General features: G+C 47.1%; 1 protein-coding gene across 2 annotated transcripts; it reads right to left on the bottom strand.

Moving 5' to 3' along the window:
• Window positions 1-5885: 5885 nt before the first annotated feature.
• LOC124262431 lies at window positions 5886-16149 on the bottom strand. 2 transcript variants are annotated; one of them, XM_046696918.1, is made up of 2 exons: window positions 15235-16149; window positions 5886-6183 (listed from the first exon to the last, which is right to left on the bottom strand). In XM_046696918.1, exons 1-2 carry the CDS (start codon window positions 15905-15907, stop codon window positions 6095-6097), a joined length of 762 nt encoding a protein of 253 aa, XP_046552874.1. In that variant the 5' UTR covers window positions 15908-16149; the 3' UTR covers window positions 5886-6094. The 2 variants fall into 2 exon arrangements, with proteins under 2 accessions (XP_046552874.1, XP_046552875.1); XM_046696919.1 differs by having other exon boundaries at window positions 5892-6135.
• Window positions 16150-27886: the final 11737 nt, after the last annotated feature.

The raw sequence follows: 27886 nt of genomic DNA on the forward strand, positions 1-27886 counted from the left end.
CGTTGTCTTTCCTCCACAGAACAGACTTGGAGCTGCATAACAAGCAATGAGCCCCCAGTTCTATACAGACACCAGTTTTGTATGGCAGAATCGTGGAGGGAGATAACCAGGTGGGGCACTGAGGCATCTAGGTGTGGAGTCGAGGCGTCAAGGTGGGGGATCCAGGCGTCACAGTGGGGTAGCGAGACAAGCAGAAACATCGAGTTGTCAAGACGGGGTACCGAGTCATCAAGGTGTGGAATTCAGGCGTCAAAGTGGGGGATCCAGGCGTCAAAGTGGGGTAGCGAGGCAAGAAGCAAAAACATCGAGTTGTCAAGACGGGGTACCCAGTCGTCAAGGTGTGGAATTCAGGCGTCAAAGTGGGGAACTGCGTCGTCAAGGTGGGATAGCGAGGCAAGCAAAAACATCGACTTCTCAACAACTTCACCCCACATCTCCTAGGTCTCAAGCTGATGCACCTCCACATACATCCAACTCCACACAGGGTCGTCAGCAGCATCTGACACCTTCAAACTTTGCTTCATCAGCCCACGTCGAGCTCAAACAGGTAATGAATTTCGTGAACAAACATGTGTATTAGATATGATAATTATATACTTTTGCTATACCTTAGGAGATACTTTTCTGCAGTTATCATTTGAAAGCTTTAACCACCAGGCTAACCCTTGCCCCAAATCAGCAGTAAACCCCACCATCTCGTCCCTCACTGACGCCATATTTATACCACCCGTGAACATCTGGGTTAGAACTGGTCTTCAGCAACCCATGCGTGTCGTAAGAGGCGACTAACGGGATCGGGTGGTCAGGTTCGCTGACGTGGTTAACACACATGTCATCGTATCCCAGTTGCGTAGATTGATGCTCATGCTGTTCATCACGGGGATTGTCTGGTCAGACGCGCGATTATTTACAGACCACCGCCATATAGCTGGGACACTGCTGAGTGTGGCGTTAAACAACCAACCAACCAAACCAACCATATTTATAACCTTCTCGCAGCTCACAGTTAGATGAATATGTCATCTTTTTATCAACAACATGCCATATTGTATTCCCTAGATGTATTGTAGCAGTACAAAGCGATTAATTGTATTCTTTGCAGGCTCCATTGTGTGATATTTCTGTGAAGCCCTCTCGAACATCAGAATCTTCAAATGACTACTTTGGTGACCACACACAGATTAGAGCTGTGAGTGAAAATTTGGAAGAATTCAATAGTTCGAACATCGGTCATCCAAGGATGAATGAGATTCACAATCAAGAAAATTCATATTTTCCTTTTGCCCCAGTGGAACTGGAATTGGTGTCCTAGATCTGTTGCCAAGAGTTCCTGACACAGTCATAAGTAGAACCAGATCTAGCCTTGACCAAACATCAGACAAAGTTGGATCTGCTATTGACTAAAGATCAGTCACAACTAAATCTTCTCTTACGTCAGACACAGTTAGATCTGCCACTGACCTTACGTCAGAGACAGTTGGATCTGCCATTGACCTTACGTCAGACACAGATGGATCAACCATTGACCTTACGTCAGACACAGTTAGATCTGCCATTGACCTTACGTCAGACACAGTTAGATCTGCCATTGACCTTACGTCAGACACAGTTAGATCTACCATTGACCTTACGTCAGACACAGATGGATCTGCTATTGACCTTACGTCCGACACAGATGGATCTGCCATTGACCTTACGTCAGACACAGTTAGATCTGCCATTGACCTAACGTCAGACACAGATGGATCTGCCATTGACCTTACATCAAACACAGTTGGATCTACCACTCGCGATTCACCAGACACAGTTATATCCACCACTCACCTAAATCTAAGTATGCGTGGGTTTCATCTATCAGTGTTTTCGTACCAATGCAAAAATGCACGAACACTTCCATACCCCAACAAGGATTCCAGCGGTAGGCCACGATATCGAAAAAGACGAGAAATAATTTTAACCCCTTTGTCCGGTTGTCCTACTTTTTGTTCGAGGAATGACGACACCACGCAGAGAAACACGAGCAAGGCCCACCGTCTCATGTGGAGCTATCGAAAACCAAACATACTCAGATCAAAATGGAAGGTTTTTGTCTACTTAAGAGAAAAACTGCAGAATTGGAAAATCCGCAGAACAATATTCTGGTCAAGAAAAGGTCTTTACAGTGTTACAGAGTAAGCTCTTGGGCAAGGAGGTACATTTATGGAAACCGAGAACACATATCTGTGTGCTGTAAACAGTCTCTTGAACCAATCCCTCGTTCTTCCTCTGACAGATCCGACCAGAGCTGCCAAATCCAGGAGGGCTGATGGTCAAGCCGTGAGGAGGGCTAGTGCTGCAGCCCCATGTCCGAGTATGGTCAAGAGGAGACTTTTTGTTAAGGATCCTCCTTCTCCTGGGCACGAGGATAACAATCTGGTTACACTTTAGACATAATATGTCGTTGACAAGTATTGCGTGCAACCAGATAAACGTTCAGTGTTAAATAATGATAGAAACAACGAGGTGGATAGTTAGCGTTTTATTTGGAAATGTCATGGGCATTCCTGAATTAACAAGCTGGAACATCTACCATAACCAACATTAAACTGTGTACATACATATACTGAGTCAAAAAAGAAACTTCACGTTCTTTCTTAAGGGCAGTATAAAAGAACAAGAGATGGTAAGATGGTTAAATTGTTATTATTTCATTGCTGAGATCTGTGTGATGTACTCGATACACTGACAGTGCCATAGTCAGTCCCATCAGGCTACACCGCCGTTCCAGAACATGGATATACAGAATGTCAAGTCACAAGAATAAAAATGCGAAATTTCTCAGTTCAATATCGTGTATGGCCGCCGCGCGCGTTCACCACTGCCAAACACCGTCTCCTCATCGACTGCCTGATGCTTGTGAACACGTGGTTGGGGATTCTGCGCCATTGCTCTTGCAAGGCAGCGCCAAGTTCCTGCAAATTCTGAGGTTGGTTCCTAAGACCACAAAGCCTTCTCCCAAGCGCATCCCAAACGTGCTCTAATGGATTAAGGTCAGGGGACCTCGATGGCCACTCAATGATGTTGATTCCAGCGTTTTGAAGGAAATTTCGTGTCAACATCGCGGTATGCGGCCGAGCATTATCATGCTGGAACTGTAGACCTGGGCGATGAGCCGCGATGAAAGGAACGAGTTCAGGGGTGAGCACCTGGTCGAGGTAAGCAGCAGCTGTGATGTTTCCACGGATGACCAGAAGTCGGGAACGGTTGTTCCCACAGAAAACACCCTACACCATGCAACTTCCGCCCCCGAATCTGTCGACTTCCTGTACACAACATTGGGCATACCGTTCACGACGTCGTCTCCGTCTGCCTGCCGTCCGCGAATCTGAGGGTAAACCTGGATTCAGACGACTCCATTCAAGTCTCTCTGGGTCCATCGGAGGTGACGTTGGGCCTACAGCAGACGTTGACGTTTATGAAACGGCATCAATATTGGCCCACGATATGGACGTTGAGAAGGAAGATTGGCAGCCCGCAACCGAATTTCGAATGGTCTGTGAGGACAGTCGACCTCTAAACATCTCAGCCCTGGTTCGTGTAGCCGGCAGAAATCTGTCACGTAGGTGACGTAGGACGATTTGACGGTCTTCTGCACGTGGACGACCCAACCTTGGGCGATCAGAAGTGGTGCCAGTTTGTTGTAGACGACCTAGCAAGTCATACACAGTACGACGGCTGCATCTCATTGCTCTTGTGACGTCAATAACTGATCTTCCCGCTTGAAACATGCCAACGGCACGTTCACGTTGCACATTTGACAATCGTGGCTTTTCAAGTACCGTTAGAACTGTGGTTTAAAAGTGTTTTTTCAATTCTTGAGGCCAATGCAAACACGTGCATATGAAGAAAACTTCGATGCGAAGATCACGTGATCGACTGCACGTGCAAAATCTGATTTGGCACTAACGTCATTTGCACGACGAATGGATGGGTTTGAGTGGGTTTTGCTCACGTCGAAAGATAGGGATCCCATTTCAGATACATAGATGTATCATCAGAGAAAAATTATTCTTTATTTTTCAAATTACATTTTGTGAACATTTTTTTTGGACTCAGTATATATTCAGGCACTAAATACTAAATATAACGTACTTCACAAGAAAAATAAGCACAATGAAAGTTCCGTTTCTTCAAAATGAAAAACCGAATGTCATGGACATTACTGAATTAACAAGCCTGAAAATACACTTTAACTAACACTAAAATATGCAAAAATAATAAACATAATGTCACAAGAAGAATGAGCACAATGAAAGTTCCGCTTCCACAGTCTGTTCAGAGGTGAAGATGAAATGTAAACAGTGCAACGGAATCCTTTTGGGAAAATTTATGCTATACGATATCCCCAAACTAGAGAACGTGTGTAATGTTTCACAACTAACTGAACCAAACGTTGTCATTTCATTTCCTGTTAGTTGCAACGCGTCACATTCACATAAACTCCACTACAGCGAATAGTGCACTTAAGGACAAAGTCTCGCTGTTTGCAACTGAGATGTATCACTGTTGGGAGCTTACGCCACAGGCGAGACACTCATGGCAGCGCGTGTACAGATGAAATTAGAAATTACTTGAAACAACATTTCAATCAGATTTATTTGAAAATGTTATCATAGGCCACATGGCCAAACTAACTTTTGTAGTGGGCAGATAGTGATAGGATTAGACAAGGGTATCGTACTGATAGCTGCATTGATTACGAAATGTCGTTATGATGTTGAGAATGTATTTTAACATGAGCAACCAACATTAAACCGAAACATGAGTCTCATTAACCAATGACCTACTTTTCAGCCGATCCGAATTTTCTCCTATGAAAGTGAAAGAGACACCACAAACAACTATGGTTACACTGAATTCGAATTTCTTGCTTCATAAGGAAATGTTGTTTACCAAATAATCTTAATTTTAAAGTTTAATAAAATTGTATTTTTTGTTTTATGTCAAGGTTTAGGCAGCATGTCGTTAACGAAGACGTCACAGACTGACCCTGTTAGAAGAAGTCGTACACTGATTCACAATTCATCTGGCTCACTGGTTACACTGTTATGCGTTCCTTGCGCTAATTAAGAGTATATTTGTACCGTACTATGTGATTGATATAATATCAAGACCGTACCAGACCACCAAACTTTTCTAGCCGCCGAGCCTCGTTTTGAGATTTCCACGATTTCCAGATTTGCTTTTGTCGGAGCACGCTGTACGACAGAGCACACTGCACTATGTGTTTAGAAGGAGCGTAGTGTTGCAATATACAAGTGATTAGATGTATCAAATAATAGTGATTAAAATCAATATATCCAGTTGAATGAGTTGGTCTCAAAATTCTGGACTGGTTATTGTACTAAGTTGCGCAATAGGGCGGAACCCAGTCAACAGGAAACGAGACTGTTGTGTCATCAATGTTTTGACTTGCTCTGAACAATCAGTACACATAACAGTGGAATAGGTATCTGTAAACTGACCATATGAAAACGTTTACAAATATTGTGTATATTATGACTTACATGTTCCTTCAACACAGAGGCGTGTGATAGATGATGGATGGATGGACAGATGGAAACGGACGGGTAGATGCTAGATTGGTGGGTTGTTGGGTGGATCAAAAGATAGCAGTTGGATGGCTGACTGACCGAAGGATAGTAGATGGGGATGCACTGCTTGTTTAATGCGGCACTCCAGCTGTAAGGCGGCGGTTTGTACATAATCGAACTAGACGATCCAGTGATTAACATCATGAGCACTGAGGAATGGTGGAATGCATCACAACACGCTGCAATGGCATGCAGCGAGCCTGACCACCCCATCGCGTTTGTCGCCTCTTACAAGCATGGTTTGCTGAAGACCACCATATTTATGTAACACGGGATATATAGAGCGTAAGTGGGTGGATAGTAGAAGTGGGATGGATGGATAGATAGGTAGAAGACGAGAATGGATGAATGACATCATATAGACACCAATACTATATCCAAGTCGGGGGATGTCGTTGCCACATCGTGTTAAGATGAAGTTGTTTGGGTTGTTGGCGCTACCAACTTGGTGTCCCTCGTTCTCAGAGGTCTTCCACGTTGTCTGTCACTTTACCGTAGGTACCTGGAGGATGGAGAAGGAGACGTGGCTGACAACATGCTTCAAGGACGCCTGGTCATTAGTATAGGAATAACTGGGACGGTGACAATCAGGGAAAGGGACGTCGGCAATATGGCGTCTGTAGAAATAGTCGTGAAATGAAGGAGGTTTGTAATTTTTCGATGCACTCTTGGTTGTAAAACGACACAAGACACTACAGCAATGTCTATTCGAAACGTTCTGGTTCCGTCCCGTAAAATGATCTTAGTGGTGTGTATATATTACATATTTTACTCCCACAGTTTATCGTGGACTAACGATAGTACGTTAATGTGACGTTACCTGTCCAGTCCTCTCAACCTGTCCAATCCTCCCAACCTGTCCAGTACTCTCTTCCTGTCCAGTCCTCTCTACCTGTCCAGTACTCTCTTCCTGTCCAGTCCTCTCTACCTGTCCAGTACTCTCTACCTGTCCAGTACTCTCTGTCCAGTCTCTCTTCCTGTCCTTCCTCTCAACCTGTCCAGTACTCTCTTCCTGTCCAGTCCTCTCTACCTGTCCAGTCCTCTCTTCCTGTCCAGTCCTCTCTACCTGTCCAGTCCTCTCTACCTGTCCAGTCCTCTCTTCCTGTCCAGTCCTCTCAACCTGTCCAGTCCTCTCTACCTGTCCAGTCCTCTCTTCCTGTCCAGTCCTCTCAACCTGTCCAGTACTCTCTTCCTGTCCAGTCCTCTCTACCTGTCCAGTCCTCTCTACCTGTCCAGTACTCTCTATCCTGTCCAGTCCTCTCTTACCTGTCCAGTACTTCTACCTGTCCAGTCCTCTCTTCTGTCCAGTACTCTACCTGTCCAGTCCTCTCTTCTCCAGTACTGTCCAGTCCTCTCTACCTGTCCAGTCCTCTCTCTGTCCAGTCCTCTTCTGTCCAGTCTTTCCTCCAGTACTTCCTGTCCAGTCCTCTCTTCCCTGTCCAGTCCTCTCTCCACCACTGTCTCAGTCAACTCTTCCTGTCCCAGTCAAGTCCTCTCCTGTCCAGTCCTGTCCAGTCCTCTCTGTCCAGTCAACTCCTGTCCAGTCACCTCTCGCTCCAACTGTCCCTCTACACTCTCTTCCTGTCTGTCCAGTCCTCTCTGTCCAGTCCTCCGCTTCACCTGTCCAGGACGCTCTCTGTCCTCAACTCACTTGTCTTCCTCTCCTCTCAATCTCAACTCCTGCCTCCACCTCTCCAGTCCTCTCCTCCTACCTGTCTAGTCAACTCTGCTCCACCTGTCCAGTCCTTCCAACTGTCCAGTCCTCTCTACCTGTCAGTCAGTCCAGTCCCAACTGTCCAGTCCTCTATGCACCTGTCCAGTCCTCTCCACCTGTCCACCTCCGTCAGTCCTCTCTTCCTGTCCAGTCCTCTCTATACCTGTCCAGTCCTCTCCAACCAGTCCAATCCTATCTACACCTGTCCAGTCCAACTCTCGCTCCACATGTCCAGTCAACACCGCTCCAACTGTCCAGTCAGCTCCGCTCTAACAGTCCAATAAGCTCCGCTCCAAATGTCCAGTCCTCTCTACACCTGTCCAGTCAACTCCACTCCAGCTGTCCAGTCAACTCCAAATGTCTACGCAACTCCGCCCCAACTGTCCAGTCCTCTCTACACCTGTCCAGTCAGCTCTGCTCCACCTGCCCATTCAACCAGCTCCAAATATCCCGTCAACTCCGCTCCAACTGTACAGTTCGCTCTATACCTGTCCTATCAACTCTGCTCCAACTGTCCAGTCAGCTAAGGACCAACTGTCCAATCAGCTCCGCTCCAACTGTCCAATCAGCTCCGCTCCAACTGTCCAGTCTTCTCTACCTGTCCTGTCAACTCCGCTACAACTGTCTACTGAACTCCGCTCCAACTGTCTACTGAACTCCGCTCCAACTGTTCGGTTCTCTATACACCTGTCCAGTAAACTCCACTCCACCTGTCCAGTCAACTCCGCTCCAACTGTCCAGTCCTCTCTACCTGTCCTGTCAACTCCGCTACAACTGTCCAGTCAACTCCGCTCCACCAGTCCAGTCAACTCCGCTCCAACTGTCTACTGAACTCCGCTCCAACTGTCTACTGAACTCCGCTCCAACTGTACGGTTCTCTATACACCTGTCCAGTAAATTCCACTTCACCTGTCCAGTCAACTCTGTTCCAACTGTCTCGTCAACTCAGCTCCAACCGTCGAGTACTCTGTATACCTAATTAGTCAAATACACCCCAACTGCCCAGTCCTCTCTACACCTGTCCAGTCAGCTCTGCTCTAACTGTCCAGTCCCGTCTACACCTGTTCAGTCAACTCCGCTCCACCTGTCCTTTCAACCTGCTAAATCTGTCCCGTCAACTCCGCTCCAACTGTCCAGTACGCTCTATACCTGTCCAGACAACTCTGCTCCATATGTCCAGTCAACTCCGCTCCAACTGTCCACTCAACTCGGCTCCAATGTCCAGTCCTCTCTACACCTGTCCAGTCAACTTCCCTCTAAATGTCCAGTGAACTCGGCTCCAACTGTCCAGTCAACTCAGGTTCACCTGTCCAGTCAACTCCACTCCAACTGTCCAGTCAACTCCGCTACAACTGTCCAGTCAACTCCGCTCCACCAGTCTAGTCAACTCTGCTCCAACTGTCCAGTCAACTGCGCTCCAACTGTTTAGTCCTCTCTACATCTGTCCAGTCAACTCCACTCAACCTGTCCAGTCAACTCCTCTCCAACTGTTTACTGAACTCCGCTCCAACTGTACGGTTCTCTATACACCTGTCCAGTACATTCCACTCCACCTGTCCTGTCAACTCTGCTCCAACTGTCCCGTCAACTCCGCTCCAACAGTCGAGTCCTCTCTATACCTGTTCAGTCAGATCCGCCCCAACTGTCCAGTCCTCTCTACACCTGTCCAGTCAACTCCGCTCCACCTGACCTTTCAACCCGCTCAATCTGTCCCGTCAACTCCACTCCAACTGTCCAGTATGCTCTATACCTGTCCAGTCAACTCTGCTCCAACTGTCCAGTCCTCTCTACACCTGTCCAGTCCTCTATACCTGTCCAGTCAACTCCGCTGCCTCTGTCCAGTCAACTCCGCTTCAACTGTCCAGTCAACTCTGCTCCACCTGTCCAGTCAACTCCGCTCCACCTGCCCATTCAACTCCGCTCCTACTGTCCTCTCTATACCTGTCCTGTCTACGCAACTCCGCTCCAACTGTCCAGTCCTCCCTACACCTGTCCAGTCCTCTCTACCTGTCCAGTCAACTCCGCTCCACCTGCCCATTCAACCAGCTCCAAATATCCGGTCAACTCCGCTCCAACTGAACAGTTCGCTCTATACCTGTCCTATCAACTCTGCTCCAACTGTCCAGTCAGCTAAGGACCAACTGTCCAATCAGCTCCGCTCCAACTGTCCAATCAGCTCCGCTCCAACTGTCCAGTCCTCTCTACCTGTCCTGTCAACTCTCAACAACTGTCCTGAATCCTGCTCCCAACTGTCCTACTGAACTCCGCTCCAACTGTCCAGTTCTCTATACACCTGTCCAGTAAGCTCTGTCCAACTGTCCAGTCAGCTCCGCTCTAACTGTCCAGTCCTCTCTACCTGTCCTGTCAACTCCGCTACAACTGTCCAGTCAACTCCGCTCCACCAGTCCAGTCAACTCCGCTCCAACTGTCTACTGAACTCCGCTCCAACTGTCTACTGAACTCCGCTCCAACTGTACGGTTCTCTATACACCTGTCCAGTAAATTCCACTTCACCTGTCCAGTCAACTCTGTTCCAACTGTCTCGTCAACTCAGCTCCAACCGTCGAGTACTCTGTATACCTAATTAGTCAAATACACCCCAACTGCCCAGTCCTCTCTACACCTGTCCAGTCAGCTCTGCTCTAACTGTCCAGTCCCGTCTACACCTGTTCAGTCAACTCCGCTCCACCTGTCCTTTCAACCTGCTAAATCTGTCCCGTCAACTCCGCTCCAACTGTCCAGTACGCTCAATACCTGTCCAGACAACTCTGCTCCATATGTCCAGTCAACTCCGCTCCAACTGTCCACTCAACTCGGCTCCAATGTCCAGTCCTCTCTACACCTGTCCAGTCAACTTCCCTCTAAATGTCCAGTGAACTCGGCTCCAACTGTCCAGTCAACTCAGGTTCACCTGTCCAGTCAACTCCGCTCCAGCAACTGTCCAGTCAACTCCGCTCCAACTGTCCAGTCAACTCCGCTCCACCAGTCCTAGTCAACTCTGCTCAACTGTCAGTCCAACTGCTCCAACAGCTCCGTCCCACCTGTCCAGTCAGCTCCGCTCCCAGTCACTGTCCAGTCAACTGCCTCCTGCCCAACTGTACGGTTCTCTATACACCTGTCCAGTACATTCCGCTCCACCTGTCCAGTCAACTCTGCTCCAACTGTCCAGTCAACTCCGCTCCAACTGTCCAGTCTCTGTATACCTGTCTAGTCAAATCAAACTGTCCAGTCCTCTCTACTGTCCAGTCTGTCCTGTCCAGTCTGCTCACACCTGTCCAGTCAACTCTGCTCCACCTGTCCTTTCAACCTGCTAAATCTGTCCCGTCAACTCCGCTCCAACTGTCCAGTACGCTCTATACCTGTCCAGACAACTCTGCTCCATCTGTCCAGTCAACTCCGCTCCAACTGTCCACTCAACTCGGCTCCAATGTCCAGTCCTCTCCACCTGTCCAGTCAACTCCGCTAAATGTCCAACTCTGTCCAGTCCAGTCCGGTTCACTCTGTCCAGTCAACTCCAACTCTGTCCAGTCAGTCAGTCTCCGCTCACAGTCTGTCCAGCTCAACTCCTCCACCTGTCCAGTCAACTGTCCTGTCAACCTGCTCCAGTCCAACAACTCCAGTCCAGTCTGTCTGTCCTCAGTCCTGTCCGTCAACTCAGCTCCAACTGTCCAGTCAACTCTGCTCCAACTGTCCAGTCACTCTCCGCTCCAACTGTCCAGTCAGCTCCACTCCAACTGTCCAGTCAACTCCGCTCCACCTGTCCAGTCAACTCTGCTCCAGCTGTCAACTGTCCGGCTCCAACTGTCCAGTCCAGCTCTCCACTCCAGTCCTCTCTCCTGTCCAGTCAACTCCGCTCCAACTGTCCAGTCCTCCGCTCCAACTGTCCAGTCAACTCTCTACCCTGTCCAGTCAAGCTCCGCCTGTCCAACTGTCCAGTCCTCTCTCCACTCTGTCCTGTCCTGTCAGCTCCTCTCCTGCTGTCCAGTCAACTCCGCTCCAACTGTCCAGTCCCTCTCTCCTACCTGTCCAGTCAACTCCGCTCCACCTGTCCAGTCAACTCCTCCTACTGTCCTGTCAACTCCTGCTCCAACTGTCCAACTGTCCAGTCCTCCACACTGTCTCCACCTGTCCAGTCAACTCTCTACTCCACCTGTCAGTCAGCTCCACTCCACCTGTCCAGTCAACTCCTGCTCCAACTGTCCAGTCAGCTCCGCTCCACCTGCCCATTCAACTCTCTCTCAACTGTCCAGTCAACTCCAGCTCCAACTGTCCAGTCAACTCTCTCCACCTGTCCAGTCCTCTCCACCTGTCCAGTCATACCTGTCCAGTCAACTCCGCTACAACTGTCCAGTCAACCTGCTCCAACTGTCCAGTCCTCTCTACACCTGTCCAGTCAACTCTCCGCTCCAACTGTCCAGTCAACTCTCTACACCTGTCCAGTCCCTCCGCTACCTGTCCAGTCAACTCCGCTCCACCTGTCCAGTCAACTCTCTCCACCTGCCCATCAACTCCGCTCTCCAGTCTGTCAAATCCTCCCAACTGTCAGTACGCTCTACCTGTCCAGTCAACTCCGCTCCAACTGTCAAGTCAACCTCTGTCTCACACCTGTCCAGTCAAGCTCATTACCTGTCCAGTCAACTCTCCAACTGTCCAGTCAACTCCGCTCCAACTGTCCAGTGCTCTCTACACCTGTCCAGTCCTCTCTACCTGTCAAGTCAACTCCTCTACAACTGTCCAGTCAACTCCGCTCCAACTGTCCAGTGCTCTCTACACCTGTCCAGTCCTCTCTACCGGTCCAGTCAACTCAGCTCCAACTGTCCAGTCAACTCTCTCCACCTGTCCAGTCAGCAACTGTCCAGTCAAGCTCCTGTCCAGTCTCCAACTGTCCAGTCAGTCAACTCCGCTCAACTGTCCAGTCAGCTCTCTACAACCTGTCCAGTCAACTCCGCTCCAACTGTCCAGTCAACTCCGCTCCAACTGTCCAGTCCTCTCTCCACACCTGTCCAGTCAACTCTCTCCACCTGTCCAGTCAACTCCGCTCCAACTGTCCAGTCAACTCTGCTCCAACTGTCCAGTCAACTCTCCCCTACTGTCCAGTCAACTTCTCTCCACCTGTCCAGTCAACTCCGCTCCAACTGTCCAGTCAACTCTCTCCACCTGTCCAGTCCAGTCCTCTCTACACCTGTCCAGTCAACTCCAGCTCCAACTGTCCAGTCAACTCCTCTCCACCTGTCCAGTCAACTGTGCTCCAACTCTCAAGTCAGCTGGCCAGTCCCAACTGTCCAGTCCAGTCAACTCCTCTCCAACTGTCTCAGTCAAGTGTCTCTCTCTACCTGTCCAGTCAGCTCCGCTCCACCTGTCCAGTCAGCTCTAGCTCCAACTGTCCAGTCAGCTCCGCTCCAACTGTCCAGTCAGCTCTCCACTCCAACTGTCCAGTCCTCTCTCCACCTGTCCAGTCAACTCCGCTCCACCTGTCCAGTCAATCTCTCCACCTGTCCAGTCCTTCTAGTCTCTCTCCTCCAACTGTCCAGTCAACTCCTCTACAACTGTCCAGTCAACTCCTGCTCCAACTGTCCAGTCTCTCTCCACCTGTCCAGTCCAGTCTCTGCTCCAACTGTCAGTCAGTCCAGTCAACTCCCTCTCCCAACTGTCCAGTCCTCTCTCTCCACCTGTCCAGTCAACTCTCGCTCCAACCTGTCCAGTCAGCTCCTCTCCACCTGTCCAGTCAGCTCCGCTCCAACTGTCTAGTCAGCTCCTCTCTACCTGTCCAGTCCTCTCCGCTCCACCTGTCCAGTCAAACTCCGCTCCACCTGTCCAGTCCAGTCCTCCACTCTGTCCAGTCCTGTCTCCACCTGTCCAGTCAACTCGCTCCAACTGTCCAGTCAGCTCTCTCCTGTCCAACTGTCCAGCTCCGCTCCAACTGTCCAGTCTCCTACTCCAACTGTCCAGTCAGCTCCGCTCCACCTGTCCAGTCCTCTCCGCTACACCTGTCCAGTCAACTCCCTCTCAACCAGTCAACTCTGTCCACCTGTCCAGTCAACTCCTGCTCCAACTGTCCAGTCAACTCCTCTCCAGTCTGTCCAACTGTCCAGTCAACTCCGCTCCAACTGTCCAGTCCTCTCTACACCTGTCCAGTCAACTCTGCAGTCCTCTCCAACCTGTCCAGTCAGCTCCTCTCCAACTGTCCAGTCAGCTCCGCTCCAACTGTCCAGTCTCTCTCCACCTGTCCAGTCCACTCCTCTCTCCACCTGTCCAGTCAACTCCGCTCCAACTGTCCAGTCAACTCTGCTCCACCTGTCCAGTCAACTCTGCTCCAACTGTCCAGTCAACTCTCTATACCTGTCCAGTCAACTCCGCTCCAACTGTCCCTGTCTGTCCAGTCCACTCTATCCACCTGTCCAGTCTCTCCTCTCCACCTGTCCAGTCAACTCCGCTCCAACTGTCCAGTCCTCTCTACACCTGTCCAGTCAACTCCGCTCCAACTGTCCAGTCCTCTCTCCAACTGTCCAGTCAACTCTGCTCCAACTGTCCAGTCAACTCCTCCTCCACCTGTCCAGTCAACTCTGCTCCACTGTCCAGTCAACTCCTGTCCAACTGTCAGTCTCAGCTCCTCCCAACTGTCCAGTCAACTCTGCTCCAACTGTCCAGTCAACTCCTGCTCCACCTGTCCAGTCAACTCCTGCTCCAACTGTCCAGTCAACTCCAACTGTCCAACTGTCCAGTCAGTCTCTCTCCACCTGTCCAGTCAACTCCTGCTCCAACTGTCCAGTCAACTCCTCTCCAACTGTCCAGTCAACTCTCCTCCAACTGTCCAGTCCTCTCTACACCTGTCCAGTCAACTCCGCTCCAACCTGTCCAGTCAACTCCCGCTCCAACTGTCCAGTCAACTCCGCTCCACCTGTCCAGTCAACTGTCCAGCTCCACCTGTCCAGTCAGCTCTGCTCCAACTGTCCAGTCAACTCTCCTCTACCTGTCAGTCAACTCTGTCCAGTGTCCAGTCAGCTCCGCTCCAACTGTCCAGTCAACTCCGCTCCAACTGTCCAGTCAACTCCGCTCCAACTGTCCAGTCAACTCTCTCCACCTGTCCAGTCAACTCCGCTCCACCTGTCCAGTCAACTCCGCTCCAACTGTCCAGTCAACTCCTCCACCTGTCCAGTCAACTCCTCTCCACTGTCCAGTCAGTCTCCTCTCTCCACCTGTCCAGTCAACTCTGCTCCACCTGTCCAGTCCTCTCTACCTGTCCAGTCAACTCTGCTCCTCTGTCCTGTCCAGTCAGCCTCCAGTCTCCACCTGTCCAGTCAACTCCGCTCCAACTGTCCAGTCAACTCTACTCCAACCTGTCCAGTCAACTCTGCTCCACCTGTCCAGTCAACTCAACACCTGTCCAGTCAAGCTGTCCTGTCCCTGTCCCAGTCCAGCTCCAACTGTCCAGTCCTCTCCTGTGCCTGTCCAGTCAACTCCACCCAACTGTCCAGTCAACTCCACCTGTCCAGTCAACTCCACGTCCAGTCAACTCCACCTGTCCAGTCAACTCCACCTGTCCAGTCAACTCCACCTTTCCAGTCAGCTCCTCACCCTGTCCAGTCAACTCCACCTTGTCCAGTCCTCCGCTCCACCTGTCAAGTCAACTCCCCCTGTCCAGTCAACTCCACCTGTCAAGTCAACTCCACCTGTCCAGTCAACTCCACCTGTCTAGTCAACTCCCCCTGTCCAGTTAACTCCACCTGTCAAGTCAACTCCACCTTTCCAGTTAACTCCACCTGTCAAGTCAACTCCCCCTGTCCAGTTAACTCCACCTGTCAAGTCAACTCCACCTGTCAAGTCAACTCCACCTTTCCAGTCAACTCCACCTGTCTAGTCAAATTTCGAAACGAAACGAAAACCTACCTTCCAGGTAAAATACCCGGTTTCGCAGTATTTCCCATCTTGTCGTAGGGTCGAGCTGCTTGAATGCCGCAGTATGTCGTGTTGGTTCTGGTACATTGTCTTTATCTTTCCTGTTTACACTGTAACTGTGCGTTACTAATTTATCCATACAATGTTTCCTCGCTTCCAAGTTGGTTTGGTTTGCCAACGCGAAATATCGCATGAGACGTTTTATATCATCTCGATCATAGCAACTGTAATTATTACTATTGGAACCAAATATACTATTACATGTATAGTATTTACATTGCATCCGAGATACAGCTTCAACAATATATTTTTCACACCTCCGGAGCAGAAACAGCAGCTTGTACTTCGCAGCCAATGGAAGCAGGTACTCCACGTTGTCTTTATTAACAACGTTGACGCTCCTGAAGTTGGGGTAGATGGAGGTCAGCAAGTCGACGAAGTGGTCAACTGGTCCGACCAACTTAGCCACGGCTTTGTTCGTTTCGCCTGGAAGAGAGTTTGGGTCTGGACGTGGCTGGAACTCACCGGCCAGGGTCGAGGACATCAGAGAGATAATGTTCAGGTCCACGTGAAGCTCGTGGTCTTCCATCTGTATGACGGCATCCGAGTTCATATTCCCCTCCGTGAAAAACGTCTTCGATTCTTTCAAACGATCCTCGGCCATTTTATGTTGTAAAAAAGGGAAACGCCTACAGAGATTTAGCTCTTATTTGTTGATGCTCTTGAAGCCAGCGAGTTCTGGAAATCAAAATGTTCTAAGGTAGGCAAATCAACTTACACCAGGTCCGAGAAACGCCCCTTTTCCTGGAAATGTACCACCTGCTCAACCTGCTTTGAGGGGCAGTACAAAGGATATGCTGTGACTGCAGACATAAATAACTTGCACAGGTCTCGTCAGTGTAGTCATACGATCACACCCTCTGGATCCGCCTATGCAGGCAGTACAAAGGAACTGCTATGAATGCAGACATATTGAATAACTTGCGCAGGTGTTGTCAATGTAGTCATACAATAGCAAAGGGTGACAACTGTACAGACAAGTACAACCATGCAGACAGCTGATCATACACAGTGCCTTTCATATTGACCCAGATGAAATTCCCCGTACTCACTTTGTGAAGTCTGGGTGCTTCAATATACATGTACAAGCACTAACACCTTATTGTTTCGTTCATCGCCTTTGTAGATTCTAGATTTGTTCACGATTGGGTGAAATAAGGGAAACATGCATTAATGAAAATAATCAGGGATAAAAGTTAGGTTTGTAATAAAAATATATCAGCTACCTACATAACAACAATTTTCCTTTAAGTGCAAAAGTCTAGAAGTCAAAGACAGGATCCTAAATTTGCAAAAGGACACAACTCTGTACAGTGAAATGTAGCATCTATCACCTCTGCACAATGTCTCTTCAATCTTTACAATAAGGTCAGCCATCTGAAAGACTACCCACTGAAGCTAACGTCACCACCTATGCACGGTTTAATTAAAAGGAAGTTGGACTTCACATCACTAGCTATGGTGAGGGGCTGGCTTACCAATAAAGTTTCATAAAATTATTGTTGTTAAACCCCTCCGCCCATGTATGCGTAGTAACTGCATGATAGAATCAATATAATTTTAAGCAAATGCAAAGTACATGCAGATGGCAAGATTACATAACATGACTTTTGTTTTAACCTCGTGAAGATTCTTGACGTCGTTTGTCTGTCAGACGTGAGACATTGAAGTCCAGTAGAACTGTATTTCGTAATGGATCAGGTATGAGGTCAGCTGATCAGTTGGTTTACGGTTTACATCAGACAATCAGAACATATCTAGCAATATAATGAGATATTGCCCAAGCAGAAGAAATGAAATTTAATACTATTCATATATATAAAAAAAACAATGGTGTGGCATGTAACCAGGCATCAGTGTTGAACGAGATGGGGTAGCCTAGAGGTTAAAGCGTTCGCTCGTCACGCTGAAGACCCAGATTCGATTCCCCATATGGGTACAGGGTGTGAAGTCCATTTCTGGTGTCCCCCGCCGTGATATTGCTGGAATATTGCTAAAAGCGGCGTAAAACCATACTCACTCACTCTTTCCTCTACAGAAAACACTTGGAGCTGCAGGAACAAGCAATGAGCCCCCAGTTATATAAAGACACCAGCTTTGTATCGGCAGAATCGCGAAGAGAGTTAACCAGGTGGGACATTGAGGCATCTAGGTGTGGAGTCGAAGCGTCAAGGTGGGGCATCCAGGAGTCAAAGTGGGGTAGCGAGGCAAGCAGAAACATCGAGTTGTCAAGACGGGGTACCGGGTCGTCCAGGAGAGACACAGAGTTGTCAAGGTGGTGTATTGAGTCATTGAGGTGGGGTAATGATCACCCCACATCTTCTACATCTCAAGCTGATGCATCTCCATCTCCACATACATCCCTCCCCACACAGGGTCGTCAGCAGCATCTGACACCTTCACGCCTTGCTTCATCAGCCCAAGGGGTGGTCAAACAGGTAACGGATTTCGTGAACACATGTGTGTATTAGATCAGATAACCATATATTTTTTTATACCTTAGTGAGATACTTTTCTGCAATAATCGACTGAGGTGAACCCAATTATTCACTTCATTTGCATTGTAATTAATGGGTATTGCTATACACATCCAAAACCTGTCACCGACGCCTGTATATTATCAAGTTTGGACCAGGCAAATCAGTGACTAAAAGCATGAGATGCTTTGCGCCACATGGGCTAGTGACCACTTCTGATGGTGAGTTGAGTTTTACATGGTTTGTAGCAAAATTCCAGCAATATCACGGTATAGGACATAAAAAATGGGCTCCGGAATTTTTTGCCTATGTGGCGAACCACCAGCCTAAGCCACTGCCCCAAATCAGCAGTAAACCCCACCCTCTAGACCCTCACTCACTCCATATTATACCGCCCGTGAAGATCCAGGTCATTAACCTATTCTTGTCGTAAGATGCGACTAACGGGATTGGGTGGCCAGGCTCGCTGACGCAGTTGACACATGTCATGGTATCCCATGGAAGGACAACGGACAGTACCCAGGCCGGAAGTCTGAACTTCCTGGACTGGTTGGTGACTTGTAGAAGTGAAGAAACTCTGCAATTCTGGAAGAGTGGAGATCTTCATAGTAGTAGTACCCTTGAGTTCCCTAGTAGCACGGATACGCTGCAGGAACGCAGAAACGACCTGAGTAGAGGCAGATTGGGAGATGGATTTCCCTTAAGTTACAACAGCCTTCAAACTTCTTCCACTATTATCGTAGAAAGAACGGGTCGAATTACGATGAACAGAAGTGATGGCTGTGGCTGCTTGACGAGAGTAGCCAAGGTAAAGATTAAGGGTCTGAAGGGACCAGAGGCGTAGTTCCGGGTGAGGGTGAAAAGCAGCTTGCCCCGGTCGGGAAGCGGTACTGGGTTTGGTTCTACCAGGCTTCTTAGGTCAACAAACCAACTTCTCGCTGGTCAGGAAGTTAACAACCAAAAGCAGTAGAATCTTGCTGGTGGTCAACAGCTTCTGTATTACGCATGAACACCAGATTTCGGCTTCACACATTGTACCCATGTGGCGATTCGAACCTGGGTCTTCGGGCTGAAGGTACGGGCACAAAAAGTGCTGCAACAGTCAAAGCTGAACGTCAGAAAGCCTAGTAGCTTATGCCACTGAGAGAGCACTGGAGCAACACATCGCCAGCATCCACCTGTCCTGAAGGGTGAACATCATCCCTTGACTGGTGTCAAACAATGTTTGGACTCTGGATCGATGTTAGTTTCGATTCCACAATGTACAATAGCCACCCTAACTGCCAGAGCAGCATGGTGGTGAACTGCAGTTGGTGAAGAAGTACGAATGAATCATGTTGTGCCTGGATGCAACTATCAATGTAGCTTCGAAGGTGAAGTAGCGCCTAAAATTGACCTCTATAAGTGAAGGCTAGTGCTGAGGTAAGGAGACCTAGCAACTCTTGTCACTGATGTAGGGAGATCTCTCCTGAGATAGGAACATTTAAATAGTCAAGCTACCATGGTAGCACTGACCGAGTGCTGAATGTAGTAAGGTCGGTGCATAGAGATTGTCAGTCAATCTACAGGAACGTTCACACTGTGCACGGAGTGATGAAGGTCATAAAATCGGAAGGAACGTTGGTTCCCCAAATGAAGTATTGGTCCGCCAGATGGAGTGATAAAGTTAGTAGATTCAACGCATGGAGATCGTTGATCTACCAAAACATTCGTAAAGTTGCTGTAATGACGAAGGTAAAAAATCCGGCAATGCCGGGGAAAGTTCATCTGGCAGACGAAGGCAGTAAAAACGGTGCCTGGGGACCATGCGAGCAGAACTGCAGTGACCTCTGAACTGAGGGCTTGGGCTAAAGTTGGAGGCCGAGTAACTCTCTGTGAACTGTCTCTCGGCTGGCTGACGAATCCCGACATAATCACTCTTACCGGGAATGGCACTGTTCATCGTCACTGGCAATATAAGGCTGGATTGTTATCCGCTTGTAGATCTGTCAGTGTACTTCATAGTGACTCTAAATATCATAATTCTCCGGTAAACATGGGGTAGTCCGCCATTTGCAAATGGTACCCATAATGCAACAGTAACAAAAATATGGACAACACGGTCTTCGGTGAATCGTGCAAGGCACAACTCCGTAACATCCCGTCAAAGGGATGATAGCTACTTGGCATCAGTACTGGTACCATGCACAGAAACTGGACCCATCTGTCCAGAAGCTTGCTGATGTAAAGGAAAGGGTGATGAAGATGACAAATCAGGCCATGATTACACCATAACGCTGTTACGAGTAGTTTGTAGTAACAGGCCTCAGTGAAGCGTCGGAAAAATTCCTGGATAGCAACCCTGTCTAGTAATGCACAGACGAGTGGACGTGGAGCTGATATCTACGCTGAGGGGTAGATTCCTAAACCAAATCATTCATCAAGGTGAAGATCAGAAGGTAGATAAATCAGGAATGATATAAGCTCTGGTCATGTAGTCTAAGTCTGGGAGATCGGGGATCGGCAGAGCGTCAAGTGCCGGCATAATCTAGATGTCTACGCTTCTGACAGAGCTACTTTATCTGTTCAATCAGCAGAAAGGGGGTACCATCTGGGATAAGTCATGTGACTGAAATCTTCTAGGGTAATCCGGAGAGCCAAGTCGAATGGTCATGCTAAGAGCATGCCACTCCGTGGTGAGGAATTCAGAGTATCACAAATTCCCTAAATATTATCATCGTGTTGAAAGCTGGTAGAGTTTAATTAACACCTGGTATAATTGACCGTATCTAGATGCAAGGTCATGATCCTCGATGAGCATGTAAAACAACAATGTTGACAAGTTCCGATCCGTCAAGTTGAATGTAGTAAGTAGATCATCTGGTATCTTGCTCAAGATAGCTGTAGATGAGTGAGTGAGTGTGATCTTACGCCGGATAGCTGTAGCTGTAACCAAGTGACCATGTGTGTCAACTGAACCAACATTACTGTTGTACCTTAAAGGCGGCATGGTTCGGCAATGCTGGCAGTTCGGTGAATACTGATGGTTCGGCGAACGCTGTTGGATCTGCGATCAGGCACGGTTTGATGACCAAAATCGGTTAAGTGATCTGGCTCGGCGAGGTTTGATCTGAAACGGTACTGTGATCCGGTTCTGGTGTGGCAACTCAGTTTGGCCCGACGAACTAGTTCTGAGATGAGCAGATCGATCTGGTAAACTAGTAAGGGGATGTTGTAGTGACTCAGTTCGGCGATGTGGTTTGGACGAGATGAGCCATTCTGTGCACAAGAATTAGTTCACACCGGCCAGCCGAATCGGTTCGAAGATGATACTTGGATGAATTCGTAGCTAAGATACATAGCATTCACTGACATGAACGTTCATGTCAGTGAACGCTATGTATCTTAACTAATGAATTCGGTGAACCATGGGAAGGTTAGCCAAGTCGAAAAATGTTGATTCAGTGACTGCTGATGCGATAAATGCTGGTTCAACGATCTCCGGTTCGAGGAAAGCCGGTCTGGAGAATTTCGGTTCGGTTGAATGCCAATTAATTAGATGCAGCCATGGTTCGTTGACCAATGCTAGTTCGTTGCATGCGCATTTGGTCCCTGTCGAGGGAGCAGACTGTTGCTGATTCCAAGCAGTAGTAAATAGCACTCAGTATCGCAGCCAGATCTGGGGGAGGAGTAGTTTCCTGCGCAGGAGTCCAGGAATATGGTACAATCCGTGTAGACTAGAGACCGCGAGGAGGCAGGAGCCCAGTCAGAAGTTGTAGCATGCTGCGATCTATAATCGGAGCCCCCTTGAGTAGATTTATCTGTAGAACCATAATGATGTCTGGAGGGGGACGAACCGGAAGAAGACACACATATGGAGGCCCGATGAGGAGATCGGGAACAAGGAGGGGATGTATCATAACGAGAATGATGATCCCTGGATCTTGAACGATAGGCAGCAGTCGATCGTGTAGGAGATCTAGGTTGACGGGTCGAGTGCGTAGAAGAGGAAGTCACATGCTAACGAGAAGACGAGGTCCGAGGAGGTGACTTCGATCGAAGAACCGATTTCAACGAAGTAGATGGAGGCATTGCTTAGTCGAATGCAAACGCGTCGAAGAGTGGCATCTCATTAGTGAAGTAGACCTACCAGGTCTATCTGGTGAACAAATCCAGAGAATAATAGGAGCCTGGTCCAAACGACTCGGTGAAAGCCGTGTCCGTGCTGAGGAGACATGACTGTAGGATTCAACCGAGTTCGGGGATGTACACAGATGATCCAGAAAAAAAGCTGTATCGGCGAAAGTCGGTTCATCACATGCCGTTTCAGTGAAGTCTTCCATTTCAGCGAACGACGAACTTCGATGAGGTGAAGTCTGATTCGACTGATGAGTAAGAATCTGACGACGCTCTCATGAAATCCTCTTCATTCGAGTGAGGGGACAGTGACCGCCGAGCAGACAAGTAGGACGCTTAAACTTCCCTTACTTGGAGGGACTGGGTGCGTCAAGTGAAGCGGCATAATGAGCTCTGTCAGCAACACGACAAGCGCAAGCCCGAGTGTAGTCACCAAACGCCTCGAAGGTAAGAACCTTGCATTTATCGCAACGAGAGTCCTATTTACACTGTCCCATAACAGTCAATACAATACCCATGTGGATCACTCACGGAGAACGCTTTATTACACTGGGAGCATTTTGTGGAGCAAAATACGTCCACACTTGTGTGTGACAAGAAAGAGAATGATGATTCGGAGATAGTCACATGGGTAGCTAGTGGTGCATGCTGCCTGCTTTGCATGAGAGCTAGGAAGCTGTCTTATAATGAGGGTAGCATGGAGTGCTTGGACGCATGGACAAGAGAGGCCTAGGGAAAAAAGTTTACATCTTTCCACTCAGTGCCGAATCAAGAGAGAGAAGTGAATACCGTGAGATAGGATAAGTATATAAATGACTACTTTGGTCACCACAAACAGATTAGTGTTGTGAGTGAAAATTTGGAAGAATCAAATAGTTCGGACATCGGCACCCAAGGATGACTTGGAACATCATCAAAGGAGAGACAATGCCTTACCTAGAAACGGGGCAAATGTTATTTGCATCTGAGATGCATAATCAAGACAATTCATGTTTTGCTGCTGCCCAAGTGGAACTGGAATTGATGTCTTGTGAATCTGACCTAGATCTGTTGCCAAGAGATCCTGACACAGTCACAAGTAGAACCAGATCTAGCCTTGACCAAACATCAGACAAATCTGTACCTGCCATTGACTTAAGATCAGTCGCAACTCGATCTTGTCAGCTGTATCTGCCATTGACATTACGTCAGCCACAGATGGATCTACCATTGACCTTACTGGTCGTCTCAGAGTCAGTATATTAGGGCTAGGACGGGTAGGAAAAAATGGAATCGAGTACCCGCATGTACTTACCCGATTCGGAATCGAGTACCCGGAAATGTAAGGAGTACAATGCTTCTGTCAACTCTCTGAATATTCAATCACGATTTGACAGAGATTATTATGAAAACATGAAAGGATGGCAATAAGACATTGAAACTGATCTTAGACTATTAAATTTACGTCTGTTTAACTACTATAAAGAGTAACACAATTACTAACTTACATTCCACAGCACTTTTCGTTCCTGCTGTTACTGTGATTTCACAACTCATTGCTCATGTGCAGATACATTACAGTCATTAATAATAACCTCCATTAACCGGACAATACTAAAGATGTAAATAAATGTGTGTTACGTCAATAAAAAAGTTATTTTGTTGTTGAACTACCTTCATATGTGAATTTCTAACTGAACCTATAATGTTTTACATGTAGACTTTATGTAAACTTACATAGAACAAGCATTGTCACTAAGCTGACATAATCCCCCTCCGCAACTTATCAAATCAAATTTATAAAGTAATGAAATATTAAGTTAAATGTCAACAAAAACATGACCAGTCAACCTCTCTTAATATCTTGCTCTTTAGGTGTTCAAACACACACATAGTTTCAAGTCTGACTTTGACCTTGACATGAATGTCATAGCGTATGAAATATGCAAAAATTGTACTAAAGAAATTGCTTATTGCAAAACATTCAAGGGAAGTCTTCAATGTCTATGAAGAAAATCCAGTGAACCGTTCTTGAAATATCTTTCTGACAATTCAGGTTAACATGCTGAAATCTTCCAAGTGTCTCTGTGACCTTGAAAATTAAGTGAAGGTCACCAAAATTGACTGGGCCTTGTGCCTTCCTTAGATAAAGCTTGGTTTCAAATATGAAAAAAATCCAGTGAACGGTTCTTGAGATAGCTTAACATGCAAGTTTACATGCTGAAACCTTCAAAGTGTCGCCATGACCTTGAAAATTATGTGAAGGTCACCAAAATCGACTGACCCCTTCCCTAGATAAAGCTTGGTGTTGAATATGAAGAAAATCCAGTTAACGGTTCTTGAGATAGCTTAACATGCAGGTACAATGTAAAAGTCCCCTTGTGACCTTGAAATGAAGGTCAAGGTCACCAAGCCTGACTTGGACCTTTCTTATACTGTGATGAACCTAGGTACCAAATATGAAAAGAATCTAGTAAACGGTTCGTAAGATATTCCAATTCATACGTAAGGACGGATGGATGGAGCCTAATCCTATATCCCCCGCTTCGCGGTAAATGCGCGGCGGGGGATAGTAAAATTTGATTGATGTATTTACTGACTGGAGAATTCTATATGAGATATACGCACCAGCAAACTGTAATGCAACTGAGTTAAGCAGCATAGCAAAATGCTTGGCTCGCATGAGGGAAGACTTGTCATTTAGCTCTGTTGCGTAACTCAGTTGCATTACAGTTTGTCAATTATACATTACAGAGTACAGACTAATACAGGGCAGTGAATAACTCATTACCGTAATTTCATTTTATCCTTCCTGAAGATTATTAAAAGTCGCATTAAAATACTTTTCTGTGAATGTAGGGATAAATAAATGTATCTAAATGCTATACTTTCACGTTTAAATAAACAAAAACAACACTAAACTATTGTTATTTAAATATTCTAAATTTGTATATAAGTGAACATTGCGTATCTTCATTGGAATAACTGTATGCTGATATTATTTGTTAAACTATAAAATTTATAGTGACTGAATGGTATTAAGTGAGTTGTGCTTCTATATATTTCTGATTATCTTTCTTCTTATTGTCATGATAATCAGTCGAATATTGAATTTGCAAATCAGAATGTGCTCTTTCAATAGACGTTCGTTTTATTATGTTAATTCATTAGTTTTAATTGATTTTCCCAACACATACAATCATTTAATTACAATCTCCTTTATTTTGAATGTAAAAGTAAAATATGTGTCTCATGGAGTTTAAATGAAATATAAACAAAAGACAAAATTCAATGTAGTCTTAACAGCTTTTAATGAACTAACTTAATAAGCAATTAGAGTTACACAATGTAATGAACATCTTCATGTTTTACGTTGTGTTTAGAGCAAGATGTCTGTGCTTGTACTGCTTCTGCAATAAATAGCATGGTACAGAGAGTCGCTATTTGGTTCTGCCATTTGCATCAAGCTCAAAATGAGCCCAAACACTCAACTTAGCACTTTTGCTCTTGGTTAGAATTACATGTACTTGACATTACAGATTTCTCTCCCTTTCCGGGTACTCAATTCCTTGAAATAGGACTCGATTCCAGCAGCTTAAGTCTGGGCTAGTACAAGCAGCCACACATACAAACGCATACACATTCATATCAGTGAAATATTCTTAAGTATGACGTTAAACCCCATTTCACCCTACCCTAATCAAAACCAACTTTAATATTATGGACATGATTTGATAAAAAATTACTCATTTAAAATCAAATCAGCCATGTTAACATTTCATAGTGTCTGTAACTTAAACAGTTCAAAATATCACTGATATGTGTAACCATTGTTCATGACAAGTTGCTGAGTGACCAAAAAGCACCTGTCAATCAACACAAAACATAGCAATCAATGTCTTTTTCCTTTTTAGAAATATATTCCAAACGTATTTGTTTTATACCTTTTGCGTACTTAACATTTTTCTAATGCATAATTGGTAAGCTACGATTATTTTTCAGTGTGTAATTTGAAATTTTCTATGGATATTTTAACCGGATACACAGCTTATCTGGCCTCTGCTGAAATTCGAACTAACCTGTAGAGGTTTCAGATTCTTTGAATATATTCCTCCTTGGGGTACTTATAAGCATTTAAATGTCCATTTAAATTCCCTACGACAGTTGTAACAATATTTGAATAAAAATATTTACAAAACAAAACTACGCTTTGTCTTGTGAGACCACCCTTACAGGGCCCTCCGGCCCCTACAGCCAAGAGCAGGTAACTCTAGACCGTGAACCTCGTGTACTCACTTTCCATGCTGAACGACGCCAGACAGAATGTGGGAGGTGGGTGGAGTATTCTCAAGGAGGAATATATTCAAAGAATCTGAAACCTCTACAGGTTAGTTCGATTCTTTTTATATATTCCTCCTTGGGGTACTTATAAGCATAAGACAGACTCCTAAAGACGGAGCTAAGGAGCGGCATTCTGTCTGCAGAAAACACCCCGACAAGAAGTGGAATTTCCCAAGCTAAATATAGCAGAAAAAGCACACTTACCCGGGTCACGGTCCACCATAGCCAATCAGGCGGGGCATGAGCCAGGGTCAGGGTCGAACATATGTAAATTGCCCAGCGAAACCTCGCTAATGCAAACCAACGAGACAAACCCTCCCTCCCTCCCGTAATCACTCGGAAGCGAAGATAAGGGGTCCCGCAATAAGCCACCAGAAACAAAATGCCTTAATATATATATTCAGCAAAGTTTCCAAGGCCAGTTAAGTCTAGAGCAGAATGCAAAAGACATGGGAATAAAAACCATCACCACATAAAACCCTTCACCAAGGGAATATGTAAACAAGATTTTAAAACCCAACACCAGTGTTAAAATTTGGCCTAGAATGGTTCACATAATAAAATCCTCGAAAGCTCAATCGGCTAGAGAGGTGGAACCATGCCCACTGGAGAGAACTGACTGACCGAACCGAGCACGCTCACTGGAGAGTCTGTCAAGTTGGTAATGACGGATGAACGTACTCGGACGGCTCCAAATAGCCGCGGAGCAGATCTCCTCAATGGGCAGGGCTGCAGCGTAAGCTTTCGATGTAGCAACTGCCCTAACCGAATGAGCTTTCAACCCTACAGGCGGGATACGCCCTGTTTGAGTATAGCTCATATGTATGGCAGAGACAAGCCACCGAGAAATGGTTGGCTTGGTCGCCGGAAGACCAGCCTGAACCCCGCCATAACAACAAAACAATTGGTTACCCTTACGGGTACCCCTTGTTCGTTTGATATAAGCCTTAAGTGTCTTACGGACATCTAAGACGGAGCACGCCGTAGAGAGGTACCGGACAGGGAAGGCTGAGTGAAAGCTGGGAGCTCAATAGGCCGCCACATGGAAGGGACTATCCTTCTTAGGACGGTAAGTATCAGGCAGCCGTGATGCTAACTCTGTCTTTGTGAAAAACAGTAAGCTGGATCGGGCCGACATTGCGTGAATATCGCCAACCCGCCTGCCTGAAGTCACCGCCATTAAGAAACGCCGCCTTCCACGCCAACAGCTGGAGTGAAAGAGCCGACAGATTGTGAAACAGTGGACCGGACAGCCAATCAAGAACGATTGACAAGTCCCACCGGGGACTAATCCGCCGGACAACCGGACGGATTCTGTCCACGCCTGCTAAAAAGCGCTGCACAAGAGGGTGCTGCCCCAAGAGAGCACCGTCAACAGGAATATGAAACGCAGAAATAGCCGTAGAATATCCTCGAACAGTTGAAGCCGCTAGACCGGCGTCCAACCGAGACTGGAGGAATTCTAAAACAGAGACTAAATCTGTAGAAAAGGGATCAAGAATCCCCCTGTTGACACACCAGCGCGAATAACAGGCCCATCTATCCTCATATTGAACGTTTGTCGAATCCCTCCGCGAAGCCAGAATTGTGTCTGCAACTGGTGCAGGAATTCCACTCGCACAGAGGCGATCCCTGACAGCGGCCAAGCCACCCACTGAATCCTGGGATTC

This window comes from Haliotis rubra, unplaced genomic scaffold, assembly GCF_003918875.1.
Source record: "Haliotis rubra isolate DU_JTF1 unplaced genomic scaffold, ASM391887v1 Scf838, whole genome shotgun sequence".
NCBI lineage: Eukaryota > Metazoa > Mollusca > Gastropoda > Lepetellida > Haliotidae > Haliotis > Haliotis rubra.